This window comes from Vulpes lagopus, chromosome 8 (assembly GCF_018345385.1).
Source record: "Vulpes lagopus strain Blue_001 chromosome 8, ASM1834538v1, whole genome shotgun sequence".
Taxonomy (NCBI): Eukaryota; Metazoa; Chordata; class Mammalia; order Carnivora; family Canidae; genus Vulpes; species Vulpes lagopus.
The window spans coordinates 31,878,002-31,895,822 of NC_054831.1; the positions used below are offsets into that span (position 1 = coordinate 31,878,002).

Here is a 17,821-nt window from a genome sequence, read left to right on the forward strand (position 1 = left end):
TGAACTTATTTTCAGCCACTGTGCATGCTGCATGTCCTTTCAATCTGGAAATTGCTATCTGCTTGGGGAATTGCAAAAATTATTTCATAGATAATCTCTCCCCCTTCTTTGTTCTCTCTCCTAGAATCCCAATTATACATGTGTAGTCTACTTAAGCAGGTTCTCCAGCATTCTCTTCTCTCTTTTTTTTTTTTAACCTTTGCTCCTTTAAATTCCTTCTTGTCTTTCTGCCCTACTTTGTGGGACATTTCCTCAACTTTTTTTTCTGCTACCAACTCTTCATTCCAAGAACTTTTTGTTTTCCAAACATTCTTCCCCTCTTCTAAAAGCTTTTTACTTTTTACTTTTTGGACACACTGATTCTCTTATCTAAGAGGAGTGTTGTTTTGTTTTTACATTTTCTTCTTTCTGCAAGTCTGTTTTATCTAAGTTGCTTTTCAGGGAGTTGCTTCTTTTCTTCTGTATCATCCATGATAGATGTTTCTTCAGAGGTCTTTTTTTCTTGTCTTACAGGTTGAGTTAATTAGAAGCTCTGAGCAAGACAGAGAACTTGTCAACTTTGGCCTTCTCCCTATGGTAATGTGGATGTCCTTTGTTGGAGAAACTCCCATATCACATGCATCAATTTTTTTTTTCTCTTAGAATGTTCAGATTGCCCAGAAAGAAGTCCTTTAGGCTCTGCCAGGAAAGGAAAGGCTCACAGGCCAGCATTCTAGAAGGTCAGTTCAGAAGGCAACTGGGAGTAGGAGCATTGAAAATTCAGAATTCTAAGAGTCGGTCAATTTTCTTTTTGGTGCACTCTCAAGTGTGCCTCAAGACTTTCTGTCTCTCCCCAGAGATTAAACCAAACTTCCTTGGTCTGTGGAACCCTAACTGTCTCAGTAATAGTTTATGATGCTCCTAAGTCCAGATATACCTAACAGCTTCATTTATTTAGTTATTTTGAAAGAACAAGTATTTAGGTCTTAACAAGTTAGCTACTAAAACAAAACAAAAGTTAGCTACTGTTTGAAAAAAAATACATATTAATTGAAAGACAAGTATTATTTTACTCCTAAATAACCACAATTACTAACTAATGAATGCATGCATCTGTTGTGTACTGCAGAACTCTTGAGATCAGATGGGCCACAGCCAGCCTCATTTCATGTTCCACATTGATTTTCATGTGTCACTTGCTTTTTATCAACACATACACATCAAAAACACAGTTTCAAAAAGATATGATGTCATAGAAAAGAATGTGGAGTGATCTAATGTTGAAATTCTGAACTGTTTCAAACTTCTAGTTGTATCTATCAGATGTTGAGTATCATTGCCTTTGCTTCAAAAATGTGAAACATTACAGCACCTCTCTCGATCTGATGTGGTACCCCAGGTTTGAGAACCACAGGTTTCACACAACCCACTTTTGTTTAGCCTACCATCTTAACCTGGACTTGCATTAAGCTTTGAACTACGTACAATCTACTGAGATCTCAAACTTCCTTACTATTGCTTTCCTGCAACTCGGCACACATTAGCACATTTAACACATATAATTAACTTCACATTCTGAATCACAGAATCAAAACATGAACTCTATTATATAAGATCTAAGATGATAGGTGGCACTGGTTAGCAGAGATTCATATTGAAAGTACAAGGCACCGCATTTTTATATCTATAATTTCCCAGCCAACAAGACACAGTATTTTTAATTTTGCATGCCATTAGACAATGCTATAGAAGTAACCCAATACAGTTTGTGGCTGTTTCCAGACAGCTGAGTAAGAGCCTGAGTATTAACAGCTGTCAAATGAGTGTTCTGTGCCCTCCACACCACCCCTGTCCCAGACTAGTCTTTGAAGGATTCAATCAGTATAAAGTCAGAATGTCAAAGAAAGAGGCCAGAGCAGGTAATATGACAAACGGATGTTGGTCTTAAGTAAGCTGACTAGCTATTAATTCACAAAACAGTCTGAAAAGATTTGTGATGCAAGCTGACTTCTGTCTAGACAGAGAAGGGAGTGTAAAACACATTAGACAGATACAACACAGTAGTGACAAGAAAAACCTGTTTCAGTCTCTCCAATGCATTAGGAGAGAATCTGCTAGCTAGCTCCTTCTTTATCTAAATATCTAATCCCTAATGGGGCTATAGCTAGGTCCTAGTGAATTTCAGTTTTCTATCTAGAGCTTTAACACATCTTACATATGATTTTAAAAAAGGAAGAAGAGTAAAGAGATAAAAAGAATGAAGGAGGGAAAAAGGAGATATAGAGAGAGAAAGGGAGAGAGGAAGGGAGGAGATGGGGAGAGAGAGAGAGGGCACGCTTTAGACAGTGAGGGAAGAATAAGAGTGAATGTGTCAGAGGCCTGGAACTGAGTAGGAAGAAAGGGTAATAAAATCCAAATGCTTAAATATGTTCCTGAATTTCAAAGGCTATTTATGTTTTAGCATTTGGAAAACATCACTTGGCCCAGTCCTATAAAACTTATCTCTTTCCTCAGATGTATTGTAGTCCTGTCTGTTTTTTTCCTTTCCACTTAACAGTGGCTAAAAATGAGCTATCAGGGGAGCTAGTTCTTACATCCATTTTATATGGCTGAATCAGTTCAGTGGCCTAATGGATAAAGTAGTCAATCAGGTCATTTAAGGAATGTACACCATTCAATATATGTTGTTTCTTCCCCCATCCATTTCAACCCTCAACCTCAAGGTCAATATGAGGAAAACATTTGGCTACTAACGAAAGAATCCTAATCATGCCCAGTTTTGTCAGGCATGCCAAAACATTGTTTAAATACAAATATGTTTTAACATTTGCTTATTCTAAAGTTCTCACTCATAACAGCTCACAGAAGCAGTCACTTGAATAGCCATTCATGTGTTTAAAAGTTTTGTTTTAAAAAAATACGATCATGAAATTTATTTAACACTACATGCCAGTTGTAGATTTCCTGAAGGAGAGAATTTTAATGCTCTATTATGCAGAACAAAGGGGCAATTCCAGTTCTGTAGTAAGCATAATTATGGAGAATTTACCCAAGATTGGAGAAAACTAGCTGTGCTTCGTCTTTTAGTAGTTCCTGCCCATATACAAGTTTTTTTTTTCTTGTATTGACAGATCTGGTTGACATAGTTCTGTGCCAAGAAATATTTGTTTTCAGTGAATTCTATTATTATGGTTGGAACGGAGGAGTCTGTTTTCAGATGCTTTCAGATCAAACTGAAGGGGAAAAAATAAGAAATTCAGTGACAAGGAGGAGAAACTTTTCTCAGTTTTTTCAGTTTAAAGGGATGGCCTCCCATACTTTGCTCTTCTTCTTCTTCACGATTTTGCCTGTTAAAAGGCACTGAAGTACGTTCTAGAGGTCATTTTATTCCATGAAGCTGCTGAGAACTTTATTACATAATCATGATCAAAACTATATCCTAGATGCAAAACAGCAAATCATAATTGAAAAAGACTGTGTGGGGCACCCCGGGTAGCTCAGCGGTTTAGCGACGCCTTCAGCCCGGGGCGTGATCCTGGAGACCAGGGATCAAGTCCCAAGTCGGGCTCCCTGCATGGAGCCTGCTTCTCCCTCTGCCTGTGTCTCTGCCTCTCTCTCTCTCTCTCTCTCTCTCTCTCTCTCTCTGTCTCTCATGAATAAATAAATAAAATCTTTAAAAAAATAAAAAAAAAGAAAAGAGAAAGACTGTGTGGTATGAGAAGTAAGGGGGGAGAGGCTGGTAAAGAGGGGTGTAAGAGATGGGTCTATTCTCCTTCCTCACCCAAATTTATCTCTTCTTGGCCAATATACTGTTTTCAGTTGTCAAACACGTACACAGTCAGAAACTAAACTGTGCAGCTTCCAACCAGGGTTGTGAATTTTTGGAGGATGGTCAGTTTATGGTTTTCCAACACAGGTCATCGGAGACATTTCATAAATCATTGTCACCTCTGTAGGTGATGACGATGGATAACGAACAACATGATGAAAAAGAGTTGCATGAATTTGCACAAAATCAAAAACACAACATCACAGCAATCCCAATCTGTCCCAGTAGTCATGCTTTTAGAACTTGTGTCCCAAAACTTTAGTTTTATTTGTATATAAGGTATCAAAAGACGTAAACTGCCTATAGACTTCTCACAAACTTTTTTGTAGAGAAAGGTATTTGGCTCCTCCTATTATATCTATCGATAAGTCTATTTAAAATAGCAAACACAAAAGATGTGCCCTAAAATCTGAGCTCATGCAGTAGATTGAGTTTTAGAAGTTCCATGTATCAGGGAACCAGCATGATGCAATTTTATATAAAGACCTATCACAGACAGAATAAGAAGTTGTGTATTTCCACATTTTGGAAAGTGATGACAGTTATCTGATGTGGTGACTCACGCATTTGGTGCAGTAACATGCTCTAGTCGTAATCGTGACAAGAAGGCACTAGATCAATCCCCACTGTTCACTAAGGATGCTACTACTCAGCATCTTTTAACCTTTGGATCCTAAAAGGATCACACCCTACTTTTAATGACGCAACACTCAGATGTGAAAGGTACAGGACTAACCACAGTAACCTGGCCTGCAGGAGCCCACAGAAAACTTTCATGTTCCCAAAGGGACAGAGCAAAGCCATGGCTCCCAAGGGACATAACTGCAGAATCTGCTTGATGCTGAAGCAGAGGCACAAATCAGTTTTTCTACCTTTTGTCAAGGAGTCAGTGAAACTGGTAATTTTGCTGATGGAGAAATACAAGCAAAAGTAGTCTCAAGGAGGACATCCTATGAAATGCACAGACAAAAATTTTTGTTTCTTTTGCAAACATTGTTTTAGTTCATGAGGAGTCATAAATATACAAGCAGTCTGAAGCAGGAGAAGGTTGGACCTGGCACTTCTGGATAACACAGCACTCCGATGAGGTCAAATGACCTCGTAACTAAGAGAGATCCTAGAGCAAGATGACTTTTTTCATGCTTGTAGAACAGTAAAACTTTATGGCTCAGGGTACATAAATGAGAAATGCCAGTGGTCAGCTTGCTTACATCTTTGGGCTGCTCTCGTGTGAGACACATTTCTAAGCTGGAGGGTCGGGCCATTAGTAGGTTTTGGTAACAGCAGAAATACACAGCAGATGGTTCTCTTCTGCTGGAATTTTAGGAGGATGTTTTTTCATCATTAGCTTAGTTTGCTTTCTGAATATAAAAGACTATATTTTTAAAAAAGCCTTAAGTCACTGATCTTGACCTTTTTGTCTGAATGGAACTTAATGTTTTACTAATAAAGAAGCTGATGTGAAATGCAGTGTATAGACCCCATGATAAAGAAGATATTGTCTTTAAGGGGGTGTTGTATTTCCAGGGAACTGCAAAAACATTGTTCTACTTATGGCTTTAAAACCGAAACAAAGAACTACTGAAACTCAAAAGATATGTTACCACAGGAGGGAAAAAATAAAGAGCTTCTTACCAGGTTCAGCTGTAGATCTAGGTTCTGTTTGCCACATGAGGAAAAAAATAAATCAGAGTATTAGAATAGGGTTCCATTAATACCCTACCTATCTTTCTCTATTACTTCATACAGGACATGTCTGCAGAATAAAGGGAACTCCATAATGCAAGAGAGATCAAGTAGATCAATTTATATTTCTATAAATACAGAAACCCAAATTCCACAGCTTACACTAGGAAGTTTTTTTAAACCGCAATTTATAGAGGGCTTACAGGAGGCTTGTAAACCTCCTAAAATTATTTGCTCAACTTTGAATTCAAATGTGCTTAACATTTTTTCTGAAGAAAGAACATATAACTTTTATCAGACTTTCAAAGGGGCACACAAGTGACCCCACAGCTTTAATTTACTGAGCTCCCCATATTTACAGATGATCTGGTCTCACTACTCTTCAAAAATAAAAATCAATTCATTTGAATGGCTAAGCCCTTCTTGGTTTTTCTGAAGCTTGAGAGAAGGAAATGGATGGGTGTGGGAGAATGGGCACCTCTCCTTACTTTTCTGTAGAATTCTGAAATCTGGAGAATCTTGAATTTCATTCCCTTGTCGAAACCACTTGACCTGCAAAGGGGGTGCTCCTCGGACCCGGCACTCCAGAACCACCACCTGACCCTCTGATGCTGCTATGTTTTGTAGTTCCTAAAATTCAAGAAAGTCACTCCCCATTAGACTTTAGTGCACTCTTACACAATTTTACAACACAAAATAAAGCTTCCAAATCTTAGGAGAAAAAAATGCAAAATCTGCATCATAAAATAATTACCACTGACTCAGGTAAAAATAAACACCTTGAAATCCACTGATCGTTAGCTTGTCATAATTTCTGGGTAATGAGATTAGTAAGGTCTACCACTGGGCCTGTAGAAATTTTGGGTCTGTCTGCAAATTTATTGACACATTGATATTTATGGAATTTTATGGCAACATATTACCTTTCCCAGTCTACACTGAAGAGTTAGCTGGTGAAATGCAAACTTCCTAAAATGATTATACTCCATATGAACGTAGATTCTCGTGAAAACCAGACAGGAAGAGAAAAAAGGCATATATTTGTTCTTACATGCCCCAACCTTTTCATGTACTCTCCCCACCACCTCTGCCAATGTGCTTCCTATGTCAGGTTTATTAAGATAAGGGGTTTCAGGATTTTCTCATTTTGAAGTTCTAAGTAAAATAATAAAACCTGCAGTACTTCTCCCTTCATGACCTTCATTTCCTCTTCCTTGGTAATTATCCTCGTTGCCCCAGACCTTACTCCAACTCCAGATCAGTAAATTTTTACAGTCCCACAGATTAGAAGTTAATTTGGCTTCATGGATGCAAAGAGGTAAAGCTTTTATACTTGTTTTTAAATATCAAAAGATTAATAAGCCCCTCACATATGTCCTCCCTCTATCTTCTTCCTCCAGGATTACTTAGCAATGGGGCCTACTTAAACTTTTTGACTTTTCAACTTCTGACTAGGGTATGAGATCTTATATAGGTTATATAGAACTCTTAAAATAATTAAGATAGGACAGTGCAATCCATTCACACACCAGCCGAGAGCAAATACTTTCGTATTAAAAAGTATAAGTCTTTTCTGGTTTTGTTCATTTAAGATTCTCTGAAGGGACAGCAAATGGTGTGCTGGGAAGAACAAATGCTGCTACAAATGGCTGTAGAGAGACAGTGTGATAGAGCTCGAAGGAAATTCTCAAAGTTGCAGATGTCAGCAGAACTATAGAAGGCTAATACTAAGTCTGAGAAGGTATTTGATGATAATCTTGGTACTTAGCAAGAATTTTTTTTTTTAAGCGAAAAGGCTAAGATTATTAACTACTTCTGATTGTATTCTTTCTCCTTCCTTATTTTTAAATGTAGGAAATCTCTGGTTTTAAACTGACTTCTTGACTTTGTGACTGGGTCCAGAGAAGAGCTCATGTAATGGATCAGTGTCACGCACAGGGCCCAGGGTGTGGATTAATTATTAAACACTTCCAGTCTCGTCCAGGAAGTTGCTCATGGTAGATTTCAAATGGCACACACATATTTTTCATGTCTGAGATTTCAGGCACCAAAGGAGACTGATTTATTCCTAGGATTGTGTGTTTCATTCACACGTTGGAAATTTAGAGATAATAGGAAATGGGTAGGTGCCAGGGACCCAAAGCAGTTGAGAAAGGCCACAGCTAAACAGACGGAGCCATGAGGAGAACGTGCAGGAGCACAATGAGGAGCCCTGATGGGGACAAAGAGCCAGCCTTCATCATCCACTCAGGGCAGGACTTAGGGCCCCCTGAGTGTTTTAGGGTCCACACAAGGGCACCTCCCATCATATCCAGCCCACCTTATTGTGATTCCTTGAAGGCGCTGTACTATTCAGAAAGAAATGCCACACGAAGCTAGCTGCTCTCCTGGTGTCACATGTGTCCCTACTGCGCACCATCCCACAGTCACCACCAGGCTCTGCTGCCCCAGCTAAGCCTGTTGGTCCGCAGGCAGAGGCGCTGGCTATGCTTCTGACCAGCTGTGAAGCCTGGAAATTCTAACCAGAGGAGCATGAGGAAATAAATGGGGGCACCTATTAGACAGCAAAGCCCACCTGACATTCATAGTCACCATCATGCCCAAAAGAAAGGCCAAAAAAAATGCTACAGGTGACAAAGTGAAGGTGACTTTGAGTTAAACAGGAGATCAGCAGACTTCTCTTCTAAGCCCGCCCCTCTAAAACCAAAGCCCAGGCCCAAAAGGAGCCAGCAAAACTGGGAGAGAAGATGCCCAAAGGGACAAAGGAGAAAGCAAAACCCAGGAAGGAGGGAAACAGTCCTGCAGAGAACAGAGATAGTCTACGGTCTAGACACAGAAGGTAGAAGGCACTGGAGATGCACAGTGAGGTGTGTTCCACGCTGCTAGTCTCTCTACAGTTTGTGATTTTTTTTTAAATCAACCTTTATAAAAATATAGAATGTTTCACTTTTCATTTTACTAAGCTGTATGGTTAGCACACAGTATGTTTCTTGGCTTTCTTCTGGGGGAAGGGGATATACCACTAATATAATGTCAATGTCTCAGGAGCTAGAATGCAATGGAGGAAACAAGGTTTTGTGTCTAGCTTTGGGGGATTTCTCTTAGTGCCCTGGAGGAGTTCCATAACATCACCATATGCCAGGTCACTATGGTGAAGCCCTGTGGGGAAGGAAAGCAAAACCTCACATCCTCTCTATTTGCTTAAAGCAAGAAGTGCTTTGGGGACTCCCACAAAATCAACATCAGGTAACATAGGCTTCCTGGTGATGCACTGATGAAGTGCATTGCCTTGGAAAAGCTCTAACACCACGAAGCACCTGCGTTACCCACACCATGGCAACATTTGCTGTTCTAAGCAATAAAGGACAACTCCATGGACTATGATAGTGGCATTGTTTTTGGTCAGGTTTTACTTTTTGGGGGGTACTTTCAAAGTTGTTGTCAAATATTATCATTTGTTGCCAGTGTCTTACACTAAGGACCTTGTTTATGAAAAGCTTTTTAATAAAGGTAGATACAGACTGGCTTAGGAAGGAAAAAAAATCGTTCCCTACAAGAAAACAAGCAAGATGCTCTTCCCTATGGCCTTGCACGAGTTTTGTGGATTTGTTTTTTCATGTTCGTCTTTAGTTTACTTGGCCTGAGTTTTTGCAAAAAGTGTGAAGTAGGAGTCCAATTTAATATATTTTTTATCTCTTCTGAAGAATTCATTCTTTACCCAGTGATCTGCAGGTTTCTGTAGATAGTGGAGTGTCAGTGGGCTCTATTCTGATTACCTGCCAATTTGTGTAGTCGCATGCCAGCACAACAACAATCCTAACTACCATACCTTCACAAAGTCTTGACACCTCCGAGGACAAACCCCTTACCAGCATCTGATTTTCCTTCTTCAGAGGTACCCAAGCTATTTTTAGGCTTTTTTTTTTCTTAGAATCAAGTTGTTCTACATCAAACAAAATTAAACAACCCGTTGGAATTTCAGCCAGATCTACATTAAATTTAGATTAATTTGGGAGTCATGACTTCTTCACCATTTGCCAGTCCACAGACATGGTATGTCTCTCCACCATATCTGGACCTTTTTAGATGTCTTTCAATAAAGGTTGTTTGTTGTTGGGTTTTTTTTTTGAGAGAATTACAAAAGATATGCTACATGAAGACATTTCCAAGCTGAGCAGTTGACTAAGGAAATGGATATCATTCAGCTTGACAATGCAAAACACAAACTTAGAGAACAAGCTGAATATTAGTCCTTTTTTTCTTTCTATAAAACTTGCTGGTTTTCCTAATTTCCTATACAGCCTTTTGTCTCAATTTTTTTCTACCTGCCTTGTCTTTCCCACTCTACTGTAAGCTCTATCCAGTCACTGACCATGCCCACATTTTTCAGACCCTTGACAAAACTAGACTCAAGCAACAGCTGTTCTGTAAATACCCATTTAGCCCCAAAGGTAACCATGAGAGCCTACTGATCTGTTCATTTTAATGTTTAAAGACGACTACATGAAGCTCCATGTGAATGGAATTTAAGTACCAAAGCAAACCCAGAGAATGAGACTTGCAGATGTCAGACCTTTGTAAAAATAGGAGGAAAGTAGGCAGGAGCAGCTCCATCAGGTCGGCAGAGGTACGAGGTTGGACTGTGAGCCTGAAAAAGCAGAGATGCATGAGTCAAATTCTGAACATATAAACTGCTGAAAAGATGTGCTAAAGAAGCCTTTCATTATTGGGCTCGCTCCACATAAATGAAATGAGGGAATGAAAATATCACTATCTATCATTTTGCTAGTCTGACTCCTACACACAGTACAGACAGTGTTCTACATCCTCATTTCACATCTGTTCCTCTTCTCTATTCAAAAGGATATTCAAGGTAAAAGTTCCTTGGTTCCTTAGGGATCCATGAGCTTTTAAATGCTATTACCAAATGGATTTCTGTGTGTGGGACTTCCACAGGGGTCTTTTCAAAAGTTCTTACAAACACTACATTTTATTTTTAAATACAGTCTGGATTCATTGAATTAAAAGCGCAAGTTGCTGGCAGTAGAAGGTAAGTTATCAAACATCTACCTTATTTTTAACCTGTACTCTTTTTTAATATGAGGGATTACAGGAAACAAGTTAAAAAGTCATACATTGTTTTTCCTTGATGTGCAAAAAAACAAAGGTGCTAAAATACTTACTGAAATGGCACTCATCTCTGGGGAAATATAAAGATTCCAGAGTAGTGACTGGAAAATATTTCTCTTTCTTACTTAAATCATTTATTTTCAAACCCTTTGGATTTATTCCTTTCTATATAAGCAATTGTTCACTTCTTAACACCAGATGATGGTGATCTGATATTATATGTCTAAATATGCCACAAGTCATCATTGAGAATGCTGACAGAGTTATAGAGATAATAAAGGGCCTTATTCATTATCCTTGGAAGACTTCTCGTTGGCTTGTGATTTGGGATTGGGTTTCACTTTTTGTTATCTTTATATGTCCAAAGACTATTTGAACACTTATGTGGTATTTAATCTGTGCCAGGCACTATTCTGTGTTATACGGAGATTCACTCATTCACTGAATCCTCATGATAGTCCTGTGAGGTAGATGGTATTATCTTCATTTTACAGATGAAGAAACTAGGACAGAGAAGTTACATCAAGTGGTAGAGCTGGGATTTGCACCCAGGCAATCTGGCTCCAGGGTGTTCAACTTTATGTGACATTGCTTAAAATAATAATGCAATGGGGGATCCCTGGGTGGCTCAGGGGTTTGGCGCCTGACTTTGGCCCAGGGCGCAATCCTGGAGTCCTGGGATCCAGTCCTGTGTTGGGCTCCCTGCATAGAGCCTGCTTCTCCCTCTGCCTGTGTCTCTCTCTATCATAAATAAATAAATCTTTAAAAAATTTAAAAAATAATAATGCAATGGAGTTTCTGTGAGCCCCTCATCCACCCACCTATATGACTGGAATATATTACCTTCCATTGAGTGATATATTCCATTATTACATTATTATGGTACTTAAATATTTTCTGCTCTTAGGCTTTTTTGTCACACTTTAATATATGCTGCCACATTCAAGAAATGTTTCATATGTATATTTCCTGTTTCCCATGCATAGTCCTATAAACTGTTTGGGAATGAAGCTGGTGATGTATTTTTTTTTTCTCCAATGAAACGCCTTAGCATGGTGCTAATAAGCATTCATCACTCATCAATATTTAAATATTTAACACCAAAAAAAATCCATTGCTTTAATCAGAAAGATTTGTATATGTTCCACTCCATTTTAAGGATTTAAAGGAAGTATTTATGCCATCTTTGAATGAATTAGGCTGGTTGGTTCTTTTCAAGTTTATAAACTCAAATGTCTTTTCTCTACTGTTTCCATATTCCACATATCCAAGAGTATATATATCACATACTCCAATTACTAAAACACGTGAATGCTCAATAGATAGAGGGCCAGGTGATGCTCACAAAACATACTTATTAGGAATTACTTTACATTTCAAGGGTTGGGGTGGGGATGCCTTTTGTGAATGCTGTTTTTAAATATACACATCATAGCACAAAGGCAAAGTAACATACATCTGATTAAAACCTTTAGATTTTTTATTTTTTTTTACTGTTTTTTTTTTAATCTCCTGTTGTTTCTGTTTGCAACATAAACTCACTATTACTTGCCAGTAATTTGTAATTGTTCTTTCTTGGATACGGTAGTCTTATAATGAAATAAAAGCAGGATAAAAAAAATGCTTGGTTCTGCCTTTGGCCCAGGGCATGATCCTGGAGACCGGGGATCGAGTCCCAAGTCGGGTTCCTGGCATGAAGCCTGCTTCTCCCTCTGCCTGTATCTCTGCCTGCCTTTCTCTCTCTCTCTCTCTCTCTCTCTCTCTCTCTCTCTTTCATGAATGAATAAATAAAATAAATCTTATAAAAAAAAAAAAAGCTTGGTTAAGTCAAGGAACCTGAATTTTTTTTATTGTTTTTATTTTTTTCTGATTTTTTTTATTATTATCTGTTTATCTCTTGAACAAACTTTTGTTGGTATGTGGACTTTTCTTGCTTCTAATTGATTTTAAATGAGTTAGTAAATTTGGCTAAACAGAAGAGGACACATAGGTGGAAGAACAATCATAGTCATAGCTAAAGGAGATACCATTTTACCAGATTACTGGCCATTAGAGATGTTCTGAACGGATATGCAGATGTTGATTAATTGGTGATATGTTTTTGATTAAAGATTACCTTTAGTGGATTAAAAGGAAGGATTTTTTTTGAAGATTTTATTTATTTATTCATGAGAGGCACAGAGAGAGAGAGAGAGGCAGAGGGAGAAGCAGGCTCCATGCAGGGACCCCGACATGGGACTCGATCCCGGGGCTCCAGGATCATGCCCTGGGCCGAAGGCGACGCTAAACCCACTGGGCCACTGGGGCTGCCCAAAAAGGGAAGGATTTTCATCTACCTTTTTCTTTCCTCCCAATTGTGTTTCCACTTTAAAAATATTGCAGGGAGTACTAATTGGAATCAAAGCTATAATCCTTAAACCAAGAAGTCTGCTAATGAGTTTGACTCATTGGGCTCTCTGGCCCAAGGAACACTTACCTGTTGAACAGGGACAGATAGTGGTTGAATCACAGCTGTAGTCACTCCTGTCTTTGGAGATGACGATCCTATTGTCAAGGAAACCGAAGTTGTTTTCTTCTGAGCTCTGAAAAATAAGGAGGCAAGTGTATTCCATCAGAATTTCTTTTAAAGCAGGGATTATTCTATGAAAGATTTCCCACAATAGCTCAGTTTCTTTTTGTGTGCTCAATCTACTTCAATTGTAAGTGCTTCAGAAATGGGAAGCCATAATCTACAATTAGAATTGCTACAGTCAACTAATGCAGAGAATGACCTTATAGATATTAGCAAACTACACTGGTAAAAGAAAAATAACTTTATGTACCTCAGCTATTATCAGAGAACCTAAAGTATTGAACTTGGAAATCCTAAGAGAAAAGAAAATATCTGGAAAAGGTCCAATCTTTAGCAATAAGCAGACACTTGAAATCCTTAGGGTTAGGGGTCTGTATTTAATTCAAAGTTTCAGTGATCTATTTTAAGTCTAGCAGCTGCTCTTTGTTCTGGTTTCTAATTTTGTTGAGAATGTCTTGGCATTTTTGTCTTTTCTTACTGCATAAGTTAGTGAGGTGTTGAGAAAGGTTAAGAGGAGTTGGTTTCTAGGCCCAATTTTGCTAAGAGGTTGGCTGTGCAATCTCAAGTAAGTCATGTAACTTCACAAAACTTGAGATCCTTATCTGAAATCAGAAGTGACAGAGTATATGATCTCATAAGGTTCCTTTAACATTAATACTCAGGGATTATTTAATGCTGAATAGATATAATTGTTACTGCATATGCTAGCAGATCAAAGGAATTTATTAACACCGTCCCAATACTCATGGAGTTTTCTACAAAATTCTGGTAGGTTTCATTTTATTTTTACAAAAAAATAATTATTACCATCAACTGACATAATAATTATTTGGAGATATAATCCATTTGTCTTTGTAAGAAGAACAAAATTTTACAATTTTCGTGATTAAGATCTAACTAGTAATAGACTTTAGCCAAGCAGAAACCCATTTCTGACCTAATTAGACATTTTCCGATCTGTATGAACAGACTGCCCCTCATTTACATTTAGGTAATGATTTCACTAATTTCCTCTCAATGACACTGCTCTTTTCGTATATTTATGATGAGTTACTTGTCTTTGAAATTTAAGATTGTCTACTGTCTGATTTTTTGCATCTTGATGAAATGCAGACTTCAAAGTCTAAATTCCTAAGTTAAAAATTGTGTTCCACATTAAAATATTTGATCTTTGACTGACATCAGCTGACCTCTTTTTTCACAGCACAATGCACACTGCTCTTACCCCCAGTGGTTCTGTAAGGCATTCTCGGTTATACATATAATTGACGGGATCCTAGGCACTTACTGTGGCATGGCTCCAGGGTTTGATTTGAAAGCTAAATTTTCACTCTCAGAATCTGTTGAACTGGTACCTGAGAAAGTGAAAAATAATAAATTTAAGATTTGAGCAGTATCTACAACTGCTTCAAAGAGTACTGTTTTTCATTTTTAAATAGAGCATACAAAGCCTTATTTTGAAATAGGGAATGGTTCAGACCACTTTTTCCTGAACCGTTTTTTCAGAAAACTATTTAAAGTAAACATCTACTAAAAAAAAACTTTCTTTAAAGCAAAATGTTTTCAATGTCAGACTTACTATTACTTTCATTTTTATCACTTTGGTCATCACAATCATTTTTAAATGGCTTATAAACTATGAAATAAATGTGTGAATGTGTCTGTGTGTTCGTGTACAAAGCATTCATGATTTTAAACCTTAACCCTTTCCCAGGAGATTACACTGTGTGCATTATAATATCTTCATTACTCATTAATTAGGTGATGCTTTCTGACTCTCTGTTAATTAGAACAAAATAGTGGCTTCACTCTTGAACAAGAAGGTCTCTGATTTTGGATCATGTGCCCCCAAATTCATTCACTTCATTACTGTTTTTTTAATTAAGGGTCACCTTATTAGATTTTTAGTCAAAATGCAAACTGCACTAGCATTTTAATGCTTACATGTTTTGTCACATGAGATTTAAGTAACAGATTTAAAATAATTCTGATAATTAGAAGTACACTCTTGATATTTCTGTTATGAGACATATTTATTAATTTATTTGAAGATACTTTAATATAAAATAATACATGCTTATAGAAAAGTAACCAAATGACACAGAATTGTGCGACATGCTACTAAAGACCAGTGGGTACATTTCTTAATGCCATTCTTCACCTGTTAAGAGTCTGATGTATATTTGTCAGATAAATTTATTAACATACATATATTTATGTACATATCTCTACAAATGGAATCACACTATATATACTCTTTGCAATTAATTATTGTTGCTTATAAATACATTTAGAATATATGCATTTATTTAATTTCTTGGATGGCTGCCCAGTGTTTCTTTCCATGACTCTACTTCTCCAGTCTTTTAGTTATTGGTTTAACAGTCAGGTTTAGGTAACTCTACTGGAATGTTTGCTGTCCCTTCCTATTTATTTCACTACAACTTAGTATAGGCTTTCTTCAGTTCGTTCCTGGGCTACTACAATAGATTCTTATCTTGTCTTACTCTGTCAATCTTAAATGTAGGTCACTTTTTTTTTTTTTTAACTATAACACACCTTTCTTGTTAAAAAAAAAAAAAACTAATATAAGGAGTTACAACTCAGTAAATTTAAAAACCTAAAATGCTATTTAGTAGTTTTTGTCATTTCTAACCAGATTTTCTAGCTCTATCAGCCAGAACTTCCATGTTCTACAGCCCCAAGCCAGAAAGTTGAACACATTCACTGTTGTACACTCCACTACGTAATGGGCATGCCACAGCAAAGAAATATAGACAAACCACATACCCCTGCCCTTGTAGAGGTTACGTTCTTCTGAAGATAGGCAGACAAGAGACAACAGAATTACATGATGTGGTGGTGAGTTAAATGGGAAAACACATCAGAGCAAGGGTATAAGGATGGGGATGGTGTTGGATGCAATTTTGGGGAGGGTGGCAAGGAAGGCTCTATTAAGATGGGGACTTTGAATAAAGATCCAAAGGAGGTGAGGGCTTTCCTTTCTTGGTCTTTTCCCATGTTTGTAGTTTTAATTATTCACTTTCATAGGAAACTTAGTCTTCTCTCGATATTTTTTTTTTTTTAAGATAAGCCTAGTAATTTTTTCTGTGCTCTGTCTTCTCTGAACACCCTGTGTTCTTGTTTATACTACTCAGGTCCCTTTATAACATCATATCTGCTAGAAAAGTATAAGTTCTTTGAAAAACTGAGGTGGGTTTAGGAAGGGAACTACCAATTTTTGAGTATTTTTGAGTACTTAACTATTTTGCCTGGCAATCTCCTAGGTACTATATAACATTTCGTTATAATAACTCACCTCACTAAGAGGTGAATTATGTCCAATTACACACTAGAAAATTGAAGGGCCAAGAGATCAAGTAATTTGTTTTAGGTCACAGAACTAGAAAGCAGTAGTGAGAGGATTCCTGAACTTGTGATCTATGACTTTCCCCACGCTGTATGGCCTTTACGTGCTTTGGACACCTATTCCTCTGAGGGCTTAACTCCATCTCTTGTTAAAGACAGGCCTTCAACCTCTGGCAGGATGGATGAATGGAACCTTATGAACTCCAAACGTTCATTTGGGGAAGTGAATGGAGCCACACAGAAGAGCAGCATGCCAGAAGGGCAGCAGGGGAAGGCCAGCCTAGAAATGTTAGGTGAGATGTGGAATACGAGGACCAGTGTGTTTGGACTTTATGTCTAGGCCATGAATGTAGTGATGGGGAAAATTAACTATGCAGGGCGAACCGGGGGAGTAGGAAAATAAAAGAGCAGCACAGCCAGCAAATCATCAAAAAATAGGTGATGGAGAAAGCTTTAACTGTGATGAGCAGATATGGGAAGTGTGCAGGGGAAAAAAATAATCAGTAGCCTTGGTTACCAGAAAATCATGGGTAACCAGAAATAGATCAATTTTACTGGAATCATGGGAGTGTTGAAGAGAAAGGGAGGAGTTGCAAAAATCCTACAGAAGTTATCATGGATGCTCTCAAAGTGGCCAGGAACCAGGGAGACAAATAGTTGTTTTTCATCTGATTCCCAACATTTTAAATCTTAAAAATAAAACCCTCTCTTGTTATCTAGTTAGAAAGCCTTTTAAAAAAAAATTTTTTTTTTTTGCAATTTTTTCCAGTTGATTTTCAGAGAAAGGTAAAGGGCCAAAAAGGTTTGCAACCCTTGGACAAAACCCATTTGCTGGTTTTTTGCACACCTGTCCAACCCTTATGAAATCTCAATGTCACCTTCATCTCAGACATCAGAGCTGTTCTTGCAGACAGTGATGGATCAAATCTCCCTGTCTGTGCCAGCAAGTCCCCCCGCCCCCTTCCGTCTCCTCCCTTTGGTCATCTGCTTTGCACCTGCTGGTCAGGAAAGGACATTCCTGTCTTAGCTTAACATTTTTGTATTCATCAAAACATCACTTTCAGTTTTTGACAGAGGCTCTAGTCTGAAAGAGGGACATGTTCCAGAACTTGCAATTACTATCCATCTATCTCTTCATCTAATGTTCACTGGCCTAAATGTCCATATTGCTCCCCTACACAGAGAGAAGGAATCAAATGCCCATGATCTCTGCTCTATTCTGGAAGTGCAGTGCCAGTAGAAATGTCACAAAAATA

The 17,821-nt window shown here is 37.9% G+C and overlaps 1 protein-coding gene across 4 annotated transcripts in view; it reads right to left on the reverse strand.

Annotated features, from left to right (window-relative positions):
• The window catches only part of PALLD (palladin, cytoskeletal associated protein), a 400,423-nt gene that overhangs the window by 201,073 nt on the left and 181,529 nt on the right, over positions 1–17,821 (reverse strand). For all 4 annotated transcript variants that reach the window (XM_041766121.1, XM_041766120.1, XM_041766123.1 and 1 more), the window contains 5 exons: positions 14,485–14,551; positions 13,101–13,206; positions 10,068–10,142; positions 5,983–6,124; positions 5,444–5,467 (listed from right to left, as the gene is read on the reverse strand). In XM_041766121.1, the coding sequence (XP_041622055.1) occupies positions 5,444–5,467; positions 5,983–6,124; positions 10,068–10,142; positions 13,101–13,206; positions 14,485–14,551 (414 nt within the window). The remainder of the gene's footprint in view (positions 1–5,443; positions 5,468–5,982; positions 6,125–10,067; positions 10,143–13,100; positions 13,207–14,484; positions 14,552–17,821) is intronic.